The sequence below is a fragment of the Nannobrachium achirus genome, assembly GCF_963921795.1.
Source record: "Nannobrachium achirus genome assembly, chromosome: 8".
NCBI lineage: Eukaryota > Metazoa > Chordata > Actinopteri > Myctophiformes > Myctophidae > Nannobrachium > Nannobrachium achirus.
In genome coordinates this window covers 28,229,093-28,252,158 of record NC_137817.1, presented here as the reverse complement: position 1 = coordinate 28,252,158, position 23,066 = coordinate 28,229,093, and the positions used below count along the sequence as shown (strand labels likewise).

The 23,066-nt window shown below is 41.4% G+C and overlaps 1 protein-coding gene across 1 annotated transcript in view; it reads left to right on the top strand.

Moving 5' to 3' along the window:
* LOC308289781 (neprilysin-like) overlaps positions 1-16,489 on the top strand; it is a gene marked incomplete at both ends in the record, with an annotated part of 53,952 nt that extends 37,463 nt beyond the window's left edge. The window contains 14 exons of the mRNA XM_080731534.1: positions 303-404; positions 522-658; positions 892-985; positions 1,392-1,520; positions 6,618-6,716; positions 7,112-7,189; positions 7,613-7,716; positions 8,150-8,208; positions 9,487-9,606; positions 11,104-11,237; positions 11,622-11,687; positions 15,661-15,756; positions 16,190-16,266; positions 16,390-16,489. Coding sequence (XP_080587660.1) covers positions 303-404; positions 522-658; positions 892-985; positions 1,392-1,520; positions 6,618-6,716; positions 7,112-7,189; positions 7,613-7,716; positions 8,150-8,208; positions 9,487-9,606; positions 11,104-11,237; positions 11,622-11,687; positions 15,661-15,756; positions 16,190-16,266; positions 16,390-16,489 — 1,395 coding nt within the window. The remainder of the gene's footprint in view (positions 1-302; positions 405-521; positions 659-891; positions 986-1,391; positions 1,521-6,617; positions 6,717-7,111; positions 7,190-7,612; positions 7,717-8,149; positions 8,209-9,486; positions 9,607-11,103; positions 11,238-11,621; positions 11,688-15,660; positions 15,757-16,189; positions 16,267-16,389) is intronic.
* Positions 16,490-23,066: the final 6,577 nt, after the last annotated feature.

Genomic DNA, 23,066 nt, shown 5'->3' with positions numbered 1-23,066 from the left:
CCCCACAAACAACTTTTGTGGGGAATCCTTCAACATGTCCCCACTGTGCATGCACGTTTCTGGTCTATCTGCTCTGTGATACGGTCCAGCTTGACTCCACTGCTGACATTTTACAAGACATCCCCAGCCGTCTAAGAGTTGACATTTATAGACCTAAGACTCCCTGGGGCTCTGTGCCTTATTGCTGTTGTTGGAGATATATCTGGACCAGGCCGGCAGTAAACTGAGCATGTTTGTGTGTGTGCGAAGTAACGAAATAACATGATTGTATATTCTTTCTCTGTTTCTTTCCTCTGCTGTAGGCCACTGATACTCCAGAGGACCGTAACAACCCAGTGCTGCTCTATAACAAGATGGAGCTGGCAGATCTCAATGCCAACTTCACCCTGGAGGTCGAGGAACGGGTAAACACTGACCCTTTATTTAGCCAGATATTTTTTTTAAACCTCCAAATATCTCTAAAGCGCCCCCCCCCACCCCCCTCCGTTCTGCCCCCGGGTCTTGTTGTGTTTGTCCTGCAGGAGTTTAATTGGAGTTATTTCACAGCGAAGATCATGGATACAGTCAACATCACTGTTCCCGACACTGAAAACATCATAAACTACTCCCCTAACTACTACAGGAGACTCAAAGATGTCCTGGCCAAATACAGCAACAGGTAGGTGTCAGTGTGTATGTTTGCATGTGTGCGTGTGTAATGTGGCCATGTGCTATGCATATGCATTTAGCATGATTCATTTTACGAGTGTATATATAGTACGGTATATTCTGTGTGAGTGATCTTGTGGGGGCAGAGGTTCACAGCGTACAATGAATTCAATCTGCAATAGGATCTCTGTGTTTTTCCTTTTTACTAATATGACCGTCCTGACATCCATGTTGTCCCTGTAGAGACATACAGAACTACATGGCGTGGCGTTTTTCCATGACCATGGTGGTGGGCCTGAGCAGAGCCTACAGAGACACCAGGAAGGCATTCCGCAAAGTACGTCACCAACACCTTATAACTTTCAGTACCCAGCAGAATTCGGAGCACATCCACAGGAGTTTAAAAATGGAGCCACGTGCAGGTCATTTTCTGCATCGTTAACATTAACACTCAGGCTGTGTGTACAGTACGTGCGTGTCCGTTTTCTTTCTGTCCTCCACCCACCTGCTTCATCCACTTCCCCATCTCCCAATTCCCTCTGTCTCCTTACTAAATAAATTGGTACAATGTCGTGCTTCTAAAGCTAATAGGCCAACAACAGAGCGCTACAGTACCTAGGGAGTCTCCCCATGATGCAAGGTCAGACCATTTCAGGGCTCCACACACACAGAGAATAATTTAACCCTCATCTGTTTTCCGGCTGCCTTTATTGAATAGAAATACTCTGTGACTCCCCCTGTAGGCTCTGTCTGGTACGACGTCAGAGGCGGCAGTGTGGCGGCAGTGTGCCCTCTACGTCAACAGCAACATGGACAACGCTGTCGGGAGGCTGTATGTGGAGGATGCCTTCTCTGGAGAGAGCAAAGAGCTGGTCAGTACGGCTGTTCCATAAGATCTGACTAGACTGGAGATCTATACAGTATGCACAGCAGGAGAGAAGTTGGGTCTCTTCTCGCTTCCTTCAAAGGTGTTACCAATGATACTAATGAAGGCTCTGTTCCATTTCATGTAGCACAGTGGTTCTCAAACCTTTTATTTCAAAGACCCCTATAACTCAGAGAGTGTACTGTACATATGGACATTTGATTCCATTTGTACACTCTCAGAGTTATACACCTTTTAAGGGGTATTTTGGAACCCCCAAGGAACCATGAGGGTCCCTGGACCACATGTTGAGACCCAGAGGTGTAGCAGAGTGTTAGTAAGTCAACATACACAATATCGGCACCCTGACTCTGTTTGACCAGAATGGAACAGAGCCTTCATTAGAATTATTGGTAACATCTGTGAAGGAAGTGAGAACTGAGAAGAGACCCAACTTCTCTCCAAAATGGCTGCTGTGCATATAGCCTATTGGATTGGATTGGCTATTAAAAAGGTTGAACATCCTGCTACGTTAAAACGAACGCCGCCGAACATGCGATTTAGAAATGCACATACACTGGTAGCATTTTGTCCACACAAGGAGACTTGGGTAGAGGGTTTAAAGTACAAAGATGGCTGAGCAGGGAGTGTTTCATGTTAACTGTGTTGCAACTCTACAAGGATGTTTGGCCATGTGTCCCAAGTGTTTTTGAGAATAGGTATTTTGGTCACATTCCACGGAGTGATGTTTACCAAGTGTATCACATTGTGCATCTTGTGTAGCCACCACAGTGTTGTATTGTTTGCTTGCAGCCACTGGCAGAGCAGCTGCTTACCACCAGTCATCGTTTAAAGGCCACACAATCTGTAACGGATAGTGTGTGTGTGTGTGTGTGTGTGTGTGTGTGTGTGTGTGTGTGTGTGTGTGTGTGTGTGTGTGTGTGTGTGTGTGTGTGTGTGTGTGTGTGTGTGTGTGTGTGTGTGTGTGTGTGTGTGTGTGTGTGTGTGTGTGTGTGTGTGTGCGTGCGTGCGTGCATGTGCAAGAATATCTTTAACACCTGTCATAATTCCTCACACAGTGTGTGTGAGGAATTATGTGTGTGTGAGGCACAGTGCCTCACACACCGTAAATCGCTGTCACCTCATGGGCCACTGCCTAGTCTTGCACGTGGATCTGTCATAATATGGCATTTGGCTTGCGCTAGCGTGTGTTTGTTTGTTTGTGTGTGTGTGTGTGTGTGTGTGTGTGCGTGTGCGTGTGCGTGCGCGTGCGTGTGTGCGTTGTCTGCAATGAGAATATCTTCCTATCTGTTGGTACTCCTCACCCTTGAGCATAAAACATGAGACTCGTTGTACGAATGTGTACAAGCATTTACTTGAGGTCACAGCACATACTTATACTCTGTACCATCATCCATCACACGCGCAAACACACGCGCACACACACACACACACACACGCACACACACACACACACACACACACACACACACACACACACACACACACACACACACACACACACACACACACACACACACACACACGTGTTAAAATGACCTTCATTTGACCTCATATATCATGTTCTGACGCATGTGTTCTGTTGAACATGCTGTCCAGGATTTCATACAAAGGGACCTTTTAAAGTGTATAATGACCTCCATAAGAATGTTGAAATGTTGTCAGTCACATTCTTCATTATTTGGAGACTGAATTAATTAAAAATTGTTTAGCGCCAATCAATTGGAATTTGTCAGTGTTGTCAGAGTAGTCATAGAGTGCGGTACATGTACTGTAGGTATAGAGCAGTGGTTCAAAACCCAAGAGAGAAATTAGACGTTCCCACGGTACACAGTATCTCTACAGTATGTGATCAAGACGGATCTGTTCGATATTTCATATTCCATCCTAATTGGCTAACATTGGCTTCCAAACCTTCAGGATTGGTCCATTTTGAACAAAATGTCTTAAATAATGAACGCAGCTTGTGATTACAGAGAAATTCTGCACGCACATTCCCTCTAGGTCAAGGAACAAATGCCACTCTATCACATTGGCCTGTTATAGCGCCACGCCGCCACCAGCAGGTTGACTTTTGCCAAACACATTTTTGGAACAAAATGCCTCAAATTATGCAAGCAGCATCACATTGCCGTTAAAGGCCAAAGAAGACATGGCACCCTTTTCACATTTAGCGCCATCAGGACCTACCTGACCTGGTGGAAACCTGATGTGCTTGGAAGAGCACTGCTTCTAGTTCAATCTGAATTGGCTTTTATTTAGTTCTTCACATAAATGTGTTGCTTTCTTTTCTTGTGTGACTGTTCCTAGACTTTTTGTTCAGTCTAACCAGCACTTAATTGATATCAGACATATCCATTTGTTACGGAACGGTGGTTACCAGATTAGAGCAAAAGATAGCTAAGTTTAAATATGCACAGAGAGAAAGCTATTGCAGCATTATTTTATGTGGCCAGAGTTTCTGAAAGTTGGTTTGCTTTGTCACAAATCATACTGCTCAGCTGTCTTCAGTTCAAGTTAGGGACTTCTCATACACTGTAGGCAAAAGCATACTAGAAGCTGAAAGTAGTGCAGGGATGTGGAGTGAAAAACCATCTTCATAAAATAATGTCCAACTTGTCCATCTGGATCTGAGCTGGTCAGCTTTGCATTATTTATGATCCATCAGTAGATAGAAATAGAGGTTTAGAGGCTGTGCACGTTCTAAGGGCAATAAAAAGAAATGCCATACTGTATAAATAACTTAAAGACTGGTCTGGCCATCTGCACTTTGTACTGACCGGATCATCATATGGTATGTATGTATGTATGTATGTATGTATGTATGTATGTATGTATGTACTGTATGTATGTATGTATGTATGTATGTATGTATGTATGTATGTATGTATGTATGTATGTATGTATGTATGTATGTATGTATGTACTGTACTGTATGTACAGTATGTTTGTATGTGTGTGTGTGTGTGTGTGTGTGTATGTGTGTGTGTATGTATGTATGTATGTATGTATGTATGTATGTATGTATGTATGTATGTATGACCGGATCATCATATGGTTTGAAGTATAATCAAACTATCACCAGTCAAATTGGCATGTATGTATGTATGTATGTATGTATGTATGTATGTATGTATGTATGTATGTACTGTATGTATGTACGTACAGTATGTTTGTATGTGTGTGTGTATGTATATGTGTATGTATGTATGTATGTACTGTATGTATGTATGTATGTATGTATGTATGTATGTATGTATGTATGTATGTATGTATGTATGTATGTATGTACTGTATGTATGTACGTACGTACAGTATGTTTGTATGTGTGTGTGTGTATGTATATGTATGTATGTATGTATGTATGTATGTATGTATGTATGTATGTATGTATGTATGTATGTATGTATGTATGTATGTACGTACGTACGTACGTACAGTATGTTTGTATGTGTGTGTGTATGTATGTATGTATGTATGTATGTATGTATGTATGTATGTATGTATGTATGTACATACAGTATGTTTGTATGTGTGTGTGTATGTATGTATGTACTGTATGTATGTATGTATGTATGTATGTATGTATGTATGTATGTATGTACAGTATGTTTGTATGTGTGTATGTGTGTACCGGTACGTACGTATGTATGTATGTATGTATGTATGTATGTATGTATGTATGTATGTATGTATGTATGTATGTACAGTATTTATGTACAGTATGTATGTACGTACGTACGTACGTACGTACGTACGTATGTATGTAGTATTAACAGTAATGTGGTTCAATATGTGCATTGCACATGTACAGTAGGCATGTATATGTGGATTTATACCTAAGTATAATGTACAATATATCACCAGTAAATTGGGAATCTAGTAGCTAGTACCTACATATTTACACAGTAGCAAAAGTAATGTATATCCATAAAGGCTACAGTCAGTCTGCAGTGAATGAAGTGAGCACTATACTAGTTTACAATCTATCAGTGGTTAAAAGCAGTGAGTCTGAGCAAGACCTACAGTACTGTACGTAGGCCTCTGATTATTGTATACATCCCAGTAGTCCATGAGCAAAAGCGCCAGTGTCTAAATAAACCAAAAAACTGACAAAACGAAAAGAAAGAAAGAAGAAATACCATCCTCTCCGCAAGGCGAAAACGGAAAACGAATTCAGTAAATTAATCCCTTTTGGTTCACCACTCTGCTCATGTTCCCTTCTCATTTTTGTCTTCTAAAGCAGAATTCCTGGTTACAGTTATTATAATAGACAGTGATTAGTTATTGTATTTATTGTTTTTATCTCATCAACCACACTTGTTACAGCATTAGTACAACTTGGCTACTAGACTGTGAAAAGCAATATGACCAACAGCCGTGTTATTTGAGTCTGGTGAAAGATTTGGGTGGAGAAATTCTCATATTCCTTCCCTTTCAATAACCTGGAGCTGCCATGCATGAGCACACACATCTCGCCAGCTCTACTCCTGTCCCATGTTGTGTGGAAATATCACGCCCTGTCTCCTGTTATCCTATCACAGTACACCCCACCCCATCTAGAGCATAGCCATCTGCATACCTCTCAACCCTCTTGCATGATTTTGCATCCAGGCACCTAGTGTACTTCTTAAACCTCCTTCAATATAGCGGCATGTATATGCCCATATATTGGACATGTCATTATGGAGGTTTTTCTAAACAATAGTAAGTATAAAGCTTACAGTGAGTGGTTACATTGCTAAGCCATGTTCCTGAAAATTTGCTGTGTTTCATAGAAAAGACTCCCATTCTAGGTTCTGTAGAATATAATGTTCTGTTGTACTTTGACAGTTCTGTTGTACTGTGACAGTCCTGTATTCATTCTCTAGACACAGTAAGAGAATAAGACAGATTGACAGGTTAGTGATTTTTTTGTCTACAATTGTGTGTGTGTGTGTGTGTGTGTGTGTGTGTGTGTGTGTGTGTGTGTGTGTGTGTGTGTGTGTGTGTGTGTGTGTGTGTGTGTGTGTGTGTGTGCGTGCGTGCGTGCGTGCGTGCATGCGCGTGTGTGCGTGTGTGCGCGTGTGTTCATAATCATCAGATGGATGAGATGATTGCTGATATTCGAGAGGTCTTCATTAGTAACCTTGATGATTTGACATGGATGGACGCAGAGACAAAGAAAGCAGCTGAAGAGAAGGTTTGGCCCATCATTAAGAAGAGACAATTACATTTAGCAGTAAATGTAATTGTACAGACGACTGTCTGTTCTATACTGTTCTTACTTACTTACTTTATTTTACTTAATTTGTTTATTTTGACAGGACAGAGCATATTAATTAACAGTACATCATAATATAGAGTAAATACACCAGATAAAGTGCAGTGTTGTTAAATAATGTTTGCAAGCCTGGTTATCAATCAACCATTTCTTTAGATTGTACTTGGAAGGATGTGTTCTGTTCTTTCTGTTCTGTTCTATGTCTATTCAATGTCTATTCTAGGCCATTCTATTCTGTCATTCACAGACATGATGATAATGGGACTGAAACTATATTCATGAGTCACCCTAACACCCCTCTCCCGTCTCTGTAGGCACGGGCTATCCGCGAGCGGATAGGCTACTCTGAAAACATCATGAATGACCAATACCTGAACAACGAGTACAAAGATGTGAGTGAGGACATGATGTGGAGATTAATCCATGGGTTCATAATTCATATGCACAAGACAGAATATTGTCACGTTTTTTTTTCGTAAAGTACTGTAAAACCCTGCTTCATCATACAAGGCTGTCGCATACAGTACAAGGCTGAGGCGTTGCTTGTAGATTGTCTATTTTCACTATTCTAAATCATTTTAAAAAATCATAAATACAAAATGGTTTTGTAACATTTTATTTGGTGTTTCCACGCAACAACAAAGATATAGATTAGGTTGATTGTTATTGCAGATTGTTCGTATGAAGATGTTTCAGTGGTTGCCAGATAGCGTGTTATGACTTTTCCAGAGAAGTAATGACCTGCGGCTGATTGTGCTCTAGTGTGGCTAACCTTCCTGTTTATATTTCTGTTGTTGGCCGTGTGTTGGTGTTAGCTCAACTACAGTGCAGAGGAGTATTTTGAAAACATCTTACAAAACCTGGACTATGTGCAGAAGAAACGCCTGAGGAAACTGAGAGTCAAAGTCAACAAGGAAGAGTAAGGTCCTTCTCAACTGTGCTGTTCTGCCCGTTTGGATAGCTAGATCATTCTGTGTATTACGTTAAACTCACAACACTGAGCAGATAACGTAGGTGGACCAATAACTGCTCATGTTATCACGTTACAATAAGTGGTGATATCCAGGAATTCATTGCACTCGTAATCCCGCATTCAATACAGTGCAGTCACCTCCTACACACACTCCCACACACACACACACATGCACGCATGCACGCATGCATGCACACGTGCACACAAGCACACACACAAACACACGCTCACTCACAAAAACAGCAAATATAGGTGTGCTAAAATTGGAGCGGATATTATTAAACGCAGACTAATCTTCACATCTCTCATGAAATTCCCGTCTTGTGCTATATAATTCCCCTGCCCCGCTCTCATCCCTCTTCACATTTTCTCATTTCAGGTGGGTTACCGGAGCTGCTATTGTCAATGCCTTCTACTCGTCCAGCAAGAACCAAATAGGTAATTCACATTATGTGTGGACGTGCATACATGCCGTCGGACAAACACCTACGCAACTTAAGCATGTGCATATACCTGCACATCACTTGCAAACGCACATCCATCGTCATTGCTGTCTCAGACATTATGTCATTATGTGAGATTATAGTTCAAAAAGCTGTTTTCATGGGGTGCCTGGTGGCTCAGCCAGCTAGTGCACTGAACATTATGCTCCTTGTGCGTGTGAGGACTTCTGATTGCGACCGTCAGGTTTCAGTTACTATCAGAACCTCCACCGGCTGTCCGTCAGTACATCAGTTTGTCAGTCTGTCCGTCACATCACACTTTTGCCCCACCCATCTCCGCCACCGTTGCCCCTATCCATGCCAAACTTTGCACACACACTCCTTGGCTGCCAAACCACAACCTCCACCCCTCATTTCTCACATGGCCCTCTTCTAGCGCCACCATGAGGCAGATTCTTGAAAAACACATTGTTGGACACTGCTCCTACAAATTTTGCCCTAAAATCATGCAAATCACTACACAGTATGTATAGACTCAGGTCATCAACATGGATCTGTCCCATTTAGCGCCACCATCAGGCCGATTTTTTCAAACATTTTTGGACACTGCTCCTACAGATTTTGCCCTAAAATCACGAAAAGCGGTACACAGTATGTCTACAGTCATGTCATCAACATGGATCTGTCCCATTTAGCGCCACCATCAGGCCGATTTTTACATGCGACCTGGCGGTCGATTATCTCCCGATTAGGGAGTCTTACTGGTCACTGTCTTTTCTCACATGGTTCTCTCTGCTGGCTTCACTTGGTTTCTTCTCTCTCTACACTAGTGGGGGAAAGTAACTAATTACATTATAGTACCATAATATTTAAGTAGCCTACAATTGTGATATTCTTTTACTTTATCTGTTTATTTCATTATTTTCCATACTTAATGCTTCTACTCCATTACATCTCAGGAGCAAATATTGTACACTTTATTTCACTACATTTATTTTACAGCTTTAATTACTAGTTACTAGTTATTTTTCCATCAGCACATAAAGTATTTAAAATGTGCCAATACTTTTGTACTTTTACCAAAGTAACATTTTGAATACAGGACTTTTTGAAAACGTTTTTATTTTCTTTGCAAAAATATGTAATAAAAAGTGAATCCCTTTTTAACTAACTAGAAATCTGAGTACTTTTCACACTGCCTATCTGAAATAAAAGCTTATAGCGTGACCAAAATAAATAAATAAAATAACTAAGGTTTCCTCCTTCATGTCAGTCTTCCCAGCAGGTATCCTTCAGCCTCCCTTTTTCAGCAAGGGCCAATCTAAGTCTCTCAACTATGGCGGCATTGGCATGGTGATTGGCCACGAGATCACACACGGCTTTGATGACAACGGTGAGTGTCTTTGATTGATTGATGGATTTCTTTATTGACATATTAGCATACAAGCATACCAATAGCCAAAAGGAGGAACAAAAGAAAGCTCGTAGGCTTATTTCCATTATGGCCCTTTCCAATACAATATAATACAATAATACAGTACAACAATGTTCTCTAAAAACATCTTACTGTTGCTAATGGGACATAGTTATAGTTCTTCATTTAGCCATCTTTTATGTGCAGATTTAAAAGTGTCCTTTGAGACTATATGGATTTAAGTTTTTTAGGAAGTCCATTCCACATAACGGCTGCTGAGAAAAGGAATGTGCTCTTTCCCATACCGCTGTTGAATTTGTATGGTACGAAGTCAGTAGAGCTACCTCTGGTGTTATACCGATGGGTGTCTTTGACATTTACAAAATATTTGACCAGATACCTGGGTACATTCCCTGTTCTTAATTCTGTGAACCATACGCATTTTGTGTGCGATGCTCTCTCCTCGACTCGCAGCCACTTTAGGCTATGAAAATGTGCTGGGAGAAGATGAGTTCTGGGATGAAGTCTCAGGATTAGTCTAATAATTTTGTTTTGGGAGGTCTGTAGCTTTGTTTAGGGATGCTGGAATACCAGGAGGTACAGGCATAGTCGAAATGACATTGGACTAGTGCTGATGCTAGTATTTTTAGCGCTCTTTGAGTCGAGTCTCTGGCAAGAAATGCCACTTTTTGATTTACTTTTTCTATGACTTTCAATGCCATATTTTCTCCTGATAATGTGTTATCTAATATGCATCCTAAATACGTGACGGCCTTTCTGTCTGTGATTTCATTATTACCTACCACCATTCTGAGTCCGGGAGAGTTCCTTAGGTTGTGGTTAGACCCAAAGAGTATTGACTCAGTTTTTTTAAGGTTTAATGACAACTTGTTGTCGTTAAGCCATGTGCTGACTTTTGCAAGTTCTAAACGTTTTTCCACCTCTGATTTGTCCTCATGAGAGACTAGCAGAGCAGAGTCATCCACAAAAAGGAACAAATTGCAGTCACATGCCAAACTCATGTCGTTAATATATAACAAAATTCCCCCGATGCAGCTCTGGAGGATTGCATTCCGTTCCATGAGAAAGCCAGTGGTGTAAAGTAACTAAGTACATTTACTGAAGTACTGTCTAATCAGGCTTTTATTTTAATTTGCTTGATTCAATATTTAGATATTTGATGTAAATGTTACCAGGCCCTCCTCCTCTAGGGCCCCTCCCCATACACACCCATTGTGACGTGTTGTGAACTTGTAGATCTGCTATTTTCAAACATTTTGTACTTTTACTTTTGGTACTTAAACTACACTTTGATACCAATTCTTTCATGCTTTTACTCAAGTACATTTTGAATTCCAGACTTTTACTTGTAACAGGGTATTTCTATATTGCAGTATTGATACTTTTACTTAACATTTGAGTACTTTTTCCACCACTGGAAGAAGCAGTGATAATGCTGTTTCACTTGCTGACCAGGTCGCAACTATGACAAGGATGGAGACCTGAAGGACTGGTGGACACCAGGATCCACACAGAGGTTCCTGGAGTTGTCTAAATGTATGGTGGACCAATATGGCAACTACTCCTGGGAACTGGCCAATGGACTTCATGTAGGTCCTCATTGATTTTTATTTACATATTATTCAGATTTCCTTGTATATATAGTTTATATACTATATATAGTTTTGCCTCCACATTTATTTTTTATATGTCACACTTTCTATTTATTTATTTTTCTATTTTCCTTTGCTCTTCTCTCCAATTTTGCTGGCTCATCTCTCTTCTTCGTGCTTCCTCTTCATTTGTGTTTCCACATAAAAACGTCCCTCCTTTGTCTCTCCTTTGACCTAATACTTTGAACAACGGTGCTTTTATCCACCAGGCAAAAAATATTGCTTTTAGCCCAGAGACTATACTTTTACTAGAAATCATCAATGTTTTGCTGAAAGCATATGATTTGCAGTCATTTTCTCTCTCTTGTTCTCACATTTTAGTTAAATGGGAACAACACACTGGGAGAGAACATTGCTGACAATGGAGGGATACGACAAGCTTTTCAGGTAAAGACCCACACATCAGTGGTGCGTAATTGCCATAATGCTATTGTTTAAATGACTGTCATGTCAATTGACAGCTCACTAATTGTCTCATTGACCTTGCTTACACAAAATGAGAGGTAAAACCTTATTATGGACAAATGTGGGACCTGAGGGTTTATATACACACAGGGATAACAAGACACAGGTGAACACAGCTGACAATCAACACAGGGATAGGCTAACACTAACAGAGTGAGATTACTAGACACAGGTGAACACAAAGGGTAACTAACACATGATTGGCAAGGGGGCTAACAGGACCCAGGTGAACAACATTACGGGGCAACTGTTAGGCAACGAAAACAGTTGGTGAAATGTTTTTTTTTGGTCATTTTATTTTGTCTGGCAACCAAACAGAAGGTCCTATCCCTTCAGGCAAAGGAATCGTGGCTGCAGAGGGACAGTGTTTGTTGTAGCCTGCACAAGCATGTTGGTCACTTATTATTTCTAACCTATAATGCATATTTGCGATGTCAGGTCGTAGTTACTATCAAAACCTCCACCGGCTGTCAGTCCGTCCGTCTGTCAGTCTGTCCGTCACGTCACATCACGTCACGTCACGTCACGTCACGTCACACTTTTGCCCTACTCATATCTCCGCCACCGTTGCCCCTATCCATGCCAAACTTTTCACACACACACTCCTTGGCTGCCAAACCACAACCTCCCCCCCTCATATCTCACATGCCCCTCTTCTAGCGCCACCATGAGGCCGATTCTTGCAAAACACATTTTTGGATACTGCTCCTACAGATTTTTCCCTGAAATCCCGCAAAGCAGTACACAGTATGTCTACAGTCATGTCATCAACATGGATCATCCCATTTAGCGCCACCATCAGGCCGATTTTAGCAAAACAAATTATTTGGACACCACTCCTACAGATTTGCCCTAAAATCACGCAAAGCGGTACACAGTATCTCTAAAGTCTTGTCATCAACATGGATCTGTCCCATTTCCCATATTCCCTCCTGATTGGCTACCATTGCCTTCTAAAGTTTGTGTATGCGACCTGGCAGTCGCTTATCTCCCAATTAGGGAGTCTTACTGGTTTAGTGTGCTGATTAAGTTTAAAATGAATAATGCACTGTCTGGACGTCAAATTCTTAATGAGATTCTGTGTCCTACCAATCCCAATTATTCTGTCCCTCTGGGGTATTGGATGTACCAGGACTATCGTGACCTACAAGTTTGCCTGTACAAGCCATTAGATTAATCATATTTATAAATGGGACAACATATAACCCACAACCCTAAATTACAACAGTCTTAATGACTGTGCACATTCAACCCTGTCTGAGCTGTCTTTAGTCAGTATTTAGACCATTTGTCAAAGTTTAGAGTGCCAACGCGGTAAAATGTATATTTTGCAGTCCTTGGAAGGAAAGCATTGTGATGTCAGCTACCCTTACGTTTAGCTGTGCTGCTCATTCCACAAATGCCCAATGGTTACAAGCTGTATCTCGTTGTAAAGGTGACTAATCAACCATGAAAATTATATAAAACACAATACCAATTGGAATTGTTAATGTGGAGATATAATGGGCCGAAGTTACTTTTACTTACTTTTTGTGGGTAGTTTAGTACATTTTGGAACCTTTACAGTTTGCCTACACGTCAATAAGGACAGTGGACATTACAGAAACCCTGTTAAATGAGGCACCTTGAGAGAAACAAGAACCACGCACATTCGCTTTATATTGAACTACTTAATTGTATTCAGCCTCATGTTCTTGCACACAGACTCTTATCTCATTTTAATTTGGATTTTAGCAGTTTGTACACTGACTTCTTACAAACAGGGTTAATGGAACCCTGTCCACGTCCAGTAAACACTCCCACCCTTCCACTGGATCCCCTCAGGGCTGGGGCCTTTCACCACTTTCATTTGATCAATCACGCATCAAGATTTGTCCATGACGATGACTCTGTAATCAGAGCAAGATCATGGCCAGTCCTTGATTAATTTATTAACAGGTGTGACCAGTCTTTCCTCCAAATAAATAGGGCCTAAGAGCAAAGAAATGTTTATTGATTTTCAGAGGAGCTGTCCTGTTACCCCTGCACCATGTGTGATTAATGTGAGCCAGTGGTAGCAGTGCAGTAATACATCATAAGTATGTGGCCACTGTCCTTGACAAGAAGCTTTCTTTGATGCAAATAAAAATGTTATATGTAAAAAGGACAAATTATGTTCTTTTTAAGGAAGTGTTTATGTGGACATGACACTGATGAAAATGTTTTATCCTTGTTTTATTTAGTCTGTCCCTTCTTCTAATATCAATCAATGTTTTTGCAGCCCTTTGTTGGCATCGGGGCACTGTCTTTGGGCTAAAATTGGAATGATACAGAGAAGATTAGCATGGTACCACAATGAGAACCATATAGAGTCAATACATTCAAGCCAATTTTAGTACCACTTTACCTCATGGTTCCACCTCATACAGTATAGATTAATACCGGTAGTCTCAATAGAATATAGCCTCCCATAAAAGTACCGCACCCTTCTCTAGGGGGCCCAATAGGAAATGAGCCCCTTTGTGACATAAACAAGGGCCTTTGAAATAAACAAGGGCCCGATTTCAAAAGAGTACCATTCAGACACGCCCATTCAAATTAGAGTTAATGTTTTTTTTTAGCTGGAAGAGACACTGGGAAGACCAAAAAACAAGAAAGAAATGAAAAATGTCATGGTGGGGCCCCTTTAAAAACTGTTTTATCAAAACTGTGATTGGTTGTACTGTTTTGTGATTGGTCAGACGTTGGTCAGAGGTTCCACATTGCCCTGCATACAGCCCAGCTTCAGGTTAATTCTGTCAGCGGTGAAGTGCGTCAAAAGCAGAAGGCATGGGAGCACGGTGGCGCAGTGGTTAGCGCTTCGCCTCACAGCTAGAAGGGACGCCGGGGGACGCTGTGGGCACTGGGGACATGTTCCTCCCTCCGCGTCATCATCACCCACACCCTAGGTGGAGTTGGCGATAGGGCCTTTCTGTGTGGAGTTTGCGTGTTCTCCCCGTGTCTCCTAGGGTAGATGCCCTCACAAAAACATGCAGTCGTCCTGGTTTCTATACTACCTCCCCCTAGCCAGCCAGGTGCTCCCCAATTCCCCTGGCGTGGTAGGGGGAGAGCGGAAACCAGGACTACAGGTTAGGTAGTTGGCACTGGGTGAGAAAATGGGTTGCAAAAACCGAGGGGAAAAAAAGCAGAAGGCATTTGAAGCCAACTTCCAGGAGGTACAAACAGCTCTGAAATCTCTCTCTAGTGACCATTCATAAACACAACCTGTCACTAGAAAGGGTAAAACCTCCCAATACCTCTGTCACAAATTCCCCACAGTGTGGGGACTGGGGATTTAACCATCTGTTCCATTAGTGTTGTACAACTGACACTGCTTGGCTCGAGCGAGTTGCCACCAACAGGTGAGCCATGGTGAGTCTGAATTGACATTTGCCTGTCAGACGTTTGCCCGAACCGAACTGTTCTGGTGGAGTATGCAGCTACCTTTAGTCTCCCCAAAGGTAACACTAACATAGATTGCCCTTTGTTGCATTTGCTATTGCAACAAATTATAACCCTGGATGTCATCGCATCTCTCTTTCTTTGTTTTTCCCCATGATTCATTATTACAGTGTGGCAGATGTGGATCTTGTACAATGTTTTGTGTGATATTGTATTTGTGTTGCACTGTCTGTAAAGCAAATTGTCCCTCGGTGGAGATCTGCACTCTTCTGAGCACACCTTTAGTTATTTTTGGGAGATGCTGGGAAAAACGGGTGCTGGGAAATACAATACCATGTTCCCCCAGAACCTTACTGTACAGTAGTTTTGTTATTTGACGAAACAACAAAACTACTATTTTACATATTGTGGAATCAGTGTCTTGAAATGAAATGCCAACTTTTAAGAGCTAAAACTACATATGTTGTTGACGCAGGCCTACAAGAACTATGTGAACAAGCATGGAAAGGAGCATCCACTGCCTGGCATTGAACTCTCCCATGACCAACTATTCTTTCTCAACTTCGCTCAGGTAGTGGATGAATGGATGGATGGATGGATGGATGGATGGATGGATGGATGATGAAAAGATGGATGGATGGACAAATGAACTGCCTGACAGATGGATAATAGAGGGGCGGCAGTGGCTCAGGGGTAGAGAAACCGTCATTAGAACACGGAGGGTTCCCGAAAGGTTTCCCAGTTCGATCCCGGGCTCCCCCAGAGTTAGTGTCGAAGAGTCCTTGAGCAAGACTCTGAACCCCTTGTTGCTCCCTCTGCCATCGGTGTGTGAATGTGTGTGTGAATGGGTGAATGCACAATCTCTGTAAAGCGCCTTGGATAAAGGCGCTATATAAGTGCCATTTAGATGATAGGTGGATGGATGCCAGAAGGATCAGTGGATGAAGAACAGCAGTACAGCATTAAGCAGTAATGTGCAGTGCCTGAATCTCTGTCTCTTCCAGGTTTGGTGTGGAACTCATCGGCCGGAGCAAGCTGTAAACTCTATCAAAGTGGATGTACACAGTCCAGGAAAATTCAGGTAGATTAAAGCAACATTCTTATACCTTTAATGAAGAACTATGCGAATGTAATTTCCCAAATAAACTCTTTCTGGAACAAACGTTTGACCTTACCTTATCTAATCCCTCTGTTTGGGATACAGGGTCCTGGGTTCCCTCCAGAACTTTCCAGAGTTTGCCAAAGCATTCAGCTGCAAGGAGAACAGCTATATGGTCCCTGACAATGTTTGCCGGGTTTGGTGATCAATGTCCCTCTGAGACGGGGGTGCTCCCAAGGACTTTCACTCTGTTTGAGCACTAGTCTGGGCTAGGGATGGGTATGCTACCCCTTAGCTCTCTCCTGGATGGACCACGGCTGGTAGACTGGCACTGCAGTTCACACTTCCTCAAATGATAGCAGTGGACTGCACCTTTTATGAATAGTCGGAGTACTGTGTCTCTGTGACTCACTGAAACTGTACTTCATTCAGTCAGCCTCATTACAGTATACTGTTCCCCACTGGATACAATCTGTCCTGGTCATTGACCATTTTAAAGTTTTATATATCCAATCTGTCATTTTTTTCTTTCTGTCATCCAAATGTGTTCTTTTTGGAGGCTTCAGTCAAAATAGAAATCGTTTGTGAGACAAGCAGTGTGTGTGTGTGTGTGTGTGTGTGTGTGTGTGTGTGTGTGTGTGTGTGTGTGTGTGTGTGTGTGTGTGTGTGTGTGTGTGTGCGCGTGCGTGCGTGCGTGCGACTGGACCATGGTACTATATTTGGGCCTGAACTGTTCACTTTTCATGTATTCTAGTTGGTTTTGGTCTTCAATTACCGGACCATCTCTTGACATAGCCTACATGAATGAATGTGCTCTTGGTGTGTTAATTGACTGTAATGTAACAGTTATATTAGCTAAATTATTTCTATATTTGTTTCATATTTAAGGAAATCAGATTATTCAGATTTAGAATTTAGAAGAATTTAGAAGAATCAGATTTATTTTACTGAATAGGCCAATAAGTATAACTAGAACAACATACTATTCTATATTTAATGTTAAAACATCATTGTAGTTTTAAACCAAGTGAAACAGTTTATGACCAAAAGAACGGTCTAATATGAAACCAAAATAAAGTTTTTTGCCTTTTAAGATGACATCTCATCAGGAATCATAAAGCCGACAATCGACAGACATCAAACATGTATCCCTTTTTCACTCTCACTGTCTATTCTGTCTATATGTTGCAATATTTGTTTCTATGCCAATATGATCACTGCACAATGTCAAGCAAATGTGTACTGTATGTATGCCTTACATGATCTGCTGTTTATTTGTGTGTGTGTGTGTGTGTGTGTGTGTGTGTGTGTGTGTGTGTGTGTGTGTGTGTGTGTGTGTGTGTGTGTGTGTGTGTGTGTGTGTGTGTGTGTGTGCGTGCGTGCGTGCGTGCGTGCGTGCGTGCGTGCGTGCGTGCGTGCGTGCGTGCGTGCGTGCGTGCGTGCGTGCGTGCGTGCGTGCGTGCGTGCGTGCGTGCGTGCGTGCGTGCGTGCGTGCGTGCGTGCGTGCGTGCGTGCGTGCGTGCGTGCGTGCGTGCGTGCGTGCGTGTGTGTGTGAGAGAGAGAGGGCTGTTTTGAACATGCAGGAGAGTAGAAATGGTAAGGAAGGTGTTAAGTGTTAAAATAGTGTTCATCCTTTCTCAGTTATCTCATGTTCACCTTAGTTTATTCACATAAACTTGACAGATAATTCACCTCTTATCTCTGGATTCTCCCCATCCGCAAGAGCCAAATGATACATGAACCGATAATTGCTAAGGACTCTGAAGAATGTTCAACTGTGGTCTGAGTCCTTCCTGCTTGAGCTGGATCTTTACAGACCTTCCAAAGTGCATGTACTTTTCTCACAGCAATTGGAAAGTCAGTTGATCTCAAGTAACAAGGATTTGTGTTGCTTTATTTCATATTTTAAAAATGTAACTGATGCTGTGATACAAGCACTTGGCTGATATAGCCATTGAATTGTGTGACATTTAGTGTATGTCTGTTATATAATATGTAAATCAATATAGCGAGTAATGTGTCATGATCAAGCATCTGGCTGCATATACACTTGTCACATCCGTTTTCATGTACTGTGCTGTCATTTCACTCTTCACTCAAAGGCTTCTCTGTCCCCTTTTCTCTCCCTTTTCCTATCTCTTCCTCCTCTCTCTCTCTCTCTCTCTCTCTTTTTCAAAACACGCTCCATCTGTAGAGGAACAGACAGATATACCTCAGTTGCCTGTATTTAGATACTTTGTAATAATGATACTGATAACAAGCATCTTGAGGAGCAAATTTTTTTGCTTTCAAAATAAATCTTTAATGAAAATTCTGTGTCTGCTCTAGGGTTATTGGGGGTGTTGTTTTGTTGTGTACTCACACATTCATGCGTGTGTGCATGTGCGCACGCACGTATGTGTGCGTGATGACTACCACATGTATTTGAGAAGAATTCAAATACCAACAAGAAATCATTTAAAACTTAATTGGGTCACTTGCGTGTCTACAAAGATGTAGCTTGGGGGACAGAGAGAGCTGCATGTTTATTCAAACTGGAGGGACCATTTAGAAATGAAGTCAATGCAAATACATTCTTAAAGATATATTCTTATAAGATATATACATACTAGGGGTGTAACAATACATTTTAATAGCGATTCGATACATATCACGATACATGGTTGACGATACGATACATGGACGATATTGGTTCATTCATGGCGATACGATACGATTCGATTCAATGATTTAAAATCGATATAGTAACTATTTAGCAAAGAAATTAAATCTGTGTGAAAGGTGTGGATAGTGCAGGTTTTTAAGGGAAACATGTATTATTATGGATATAAATAAGTAAAAACAGTGATTATCTGCCAAATACATGGACATTGTATATTGACAAACCTGCACCTTGACATGAACCCAGAGATTAAACACATTTATCGATAGACCAGTGTAGCTATATGGAAAGGAAAAGTAATTAAACCCCCCCCCTTTAAAATGTTTCCTCTTAAAAATGCTAAATACAATGGACAAGTAGGTAGTATCGATACAATCGATTCATTGCACTGCCGATTCGATACGATACAAAATAAAACGATACGATTCGATTTTAGCTGTTTTCATTTCTATATACTTACATTTTTGGAGCTGTGTGAAACACAGGCTCCCTATACGTGGCTGTGTGGGTCTGTGTGTGTGTCTGTCTGTCTGTGTGTCTGTATGTAGCCTGACTTCGGCGCGTAACTAGTGCCGCACCATTTACGCCACTCGCGCAATATATACATCAAAATGTGCGGCTCGGCCGGGAATGGTGTTCTATTACCTTTCGTTCCGATCCGCCTTACCATGCCGACGTAATCGGCAAAAAACGACGCTTAATTGTCCCCATTGACTTATAATGGGACAATGCAAGAAATCACTTTCAAGTATTTTTCTCTCGTAAACCATAGGAGCTACAGTTTCAAACCTCGGAGAGGAGATTCATAATGATTTTAAGAATGAATCGAAAAATAATTACATCACTCGGCCTCATGGTGGCGCTATAACGGCCCACTTTACGTTTTGCCCCGTAACTCTTGAACCGTGGATCGGAAAATTAAAATTCTTTTTTCCCTGGATTCCTTGGGTCAAGACGCATCTCCCCATATAGGCCACGCCCATTTGCGCCAGGATAGATTTTCCGCCATCTTGAATTTTCTCCAAAACACACTTTTTGCTCCTTTTCCTACATATTTTCTTCAAATGTCACAAAAATCGGTACACATGATCTACACACACACACACACACACACACACACACACACACACACACACACACACACACACAGCTCCACTTCACACGGGTGTGATTTTTTAAGTTAAAAACGATATTTCGATACAGTTACTATATCGTTACACCCCTAATACATACCATGAATGGAGTTGGTTATACAGATAAAGATCAACACCTCCCTCCCTCATGTAATCTAAAAAATACATATAAAAAAGGGTATTTGCCAACTAGGCTACATTTGCATACATAGAATTTGTCCTATTTCCCCATCCTAACTAGGAGAAGTGGTCAGTATTAGTACAGGGGCAAAGGGGCTAAGCGTGTCTTGCTCAGGTACACTTCAACCCACATACCTTTTAATATTTAGAATCATTTTATACTTTTTATAGAACTGAAGTACTTTGCTGGGTGTTTTATTGTATTGTATATTTATGTATTGTCTTGATATGCATTGACGCGAGCAAAACAAATTTCCCTTGTGGATAATAAAGATATCTAATCTAATCTAATCTAATCATTTTTTTTGAGGAGGATAAACTTGACCTATAAAGTTTTGGTATAACATACTGGTCTCACCTTTCAGCGAGCCTAAAGATTTCACGTGGTTGTTGTTATTTATATCAGGTCGCACTTGTTTGTGGTGTCACCAAGAATGTTGCTCCTCATTGGCTAAGGGCCCTGCCTTTGTACTGTCGGTCATTTTTTTGAGGAGAATATTGAAGATTTGGTATGACATACTGGTCTTACCTTTCAGCGAGCCCACATATTATTTATATACTGTATGGCCCCTCCTTGCACTCTTTGCTGTATGACGTCTGGCAGGTAGCTGTAGGTTCATATCACCCACTATCTTGGCAACTCACAGCGTCCTTGTTATTAGCACCTGTGGTAGCTTGTGCCACAGCTAACATTACAGCCCATCAGCATGTTCCTGGGAAGCTGAAGGGTCTTGAGTGTTTGTGCTGGGACTTCCGTTTTTACTTTGACGTCTCTGTCTATGGAAGAACTTTGAGACTGTCAGAGCTGAGGCACCTCCTCTGAATTAGATTTCAGTCGCACTGCTAGGAATGGCCTAATGGGAGGGCCGGAAGACCTGTGACTCAGACATAACCATATATAGAGGATGGCCGCCGGCCCGTCACTATGACTGTATATGACATCAGGGAACTCCATATATGGGAATAAAAGGTACAAGGATTGACAGATACACAGATCTCCATATATGTGCATTGTCAGAGTGGCGATTAGGAACTCTAGATGTGAGAGTCATGTAGCAGCCCTAACCTCTATAAACCTAGTTTTCCTTAACAGTGTAAATTTCAAAATGACAATCTTCAAAACCTCACCTTCTCAATTGACGACTTTCTCTTGATTTTGCTCCAACACAAAGTAGTGTTTCTCCTCCATTGCACTCTTATCATTATCCTTCTCAGTTTTCCTCCATGTGCCCTTTAGATGACCCTGACAGTGGGTCCAGTGGTATGTGTGTGTGTGGGGGTGGGCATACGACCTTTGGAATGCCTTGTCAGTATTTGTGACAGCCCTTGGTGGTTTACACATCACATGGTTTATGAGACGGTGTACACACATGCGCGCGCACGCGCGCACACACACACACACACACACACACACACACACACACACACACACACACACACACACACACACACACACACACACACACACACACACACACACACACACACACACACACACACACACACACACACACACACACACACACACACACACACACACACACACACACACACACACACACACACACACACACACACACACACACACACACACACACACACACACACACACACACACACAGAGACACCTATTAAGTATACCAATTGCATGAGTTCCAAGTAATTCTCACATATTCAAATGTGTGCATGTGTGTGTGTGTGTGTGTGTGTGTGTGTGTGTGTGTGTGTGTGTGTGTGTGTGCACGCGCGCTCTCGCTGCAAAATATATAAAGGGCTCAGTACAGAAGTGATGATGTTGAGAAATGACTGTATTATAGATTGCACACTTCATCGAAAAGGAGCACACTTGCATTGGAGTGCACATAGATAACTGACAGTAAAGGGTTGATAAGTAGGCTTTTCTCTGTCTTAGGGTGAGCTATCCAACTGATCCACGATTCTCTAAAAAAGTTAAAATCGCTGGTAGAAAGGCAAATCCATAAGCATTTTAGAATATGACATTTTCATTTATTTTATATTTTTATGTTTCAAATGAAATGTGCTTGAAAGGAGAAAAAATAAAGTTGTATATTGTGGTGGTTGCTATGCCAAACAAAACATGGTTTAAAACACCAGGCCACAGGCCTTTTTTCAACACCCATGCTTTGTTTATTTGTGGATTCAGATGCAATAACTTTGTGGAAACTTACTGGTCCTCCTCTTAAAGTCCACCGACACATACAAACTAAATATTTAGGTGACAAGCCACATGCAGGGGTTGAAAGGGTCAACCATTACTACATTAGAGAAACAGTTTGATTTGAACGGACCTACGGAAAGTAAAGTGAGAGAGAGACTGGAGCAGAGAGACACTGACACAGCAAGCTAGTTATGGTTTTATGAAGGCATACAATGACTCAAATTATGAAAACAGCAATTATGTTCTAAGGTAACGACATAACTCTGTCCATTTCATAAACAGTTTGGCAAAAACACGTATGACATTACAGCGTTATCCTAATGACTATCATTACCTTACCATGTCTGAAAATGACATATTCTCTTTTAGCAGTGTTAAACTGCCAAACGCCTACCCTGTTTTGACACAGCAGCTGATGACAGAAAAATAGAGGGTATGTTATTCAATACTTATGTAAAACAGTGACATCCTGTGGTGGTTCAAAAGATCTATGCCGACTCTAAACACTGGCATAACCAACAATATTGTTTAAGGTGGGCCAGAGTAACAACAGGTTGGCCAATATTGTCCTTAAAACAAGGCAACACAACACAACACAACACAACACAACACAACACAACACAACACA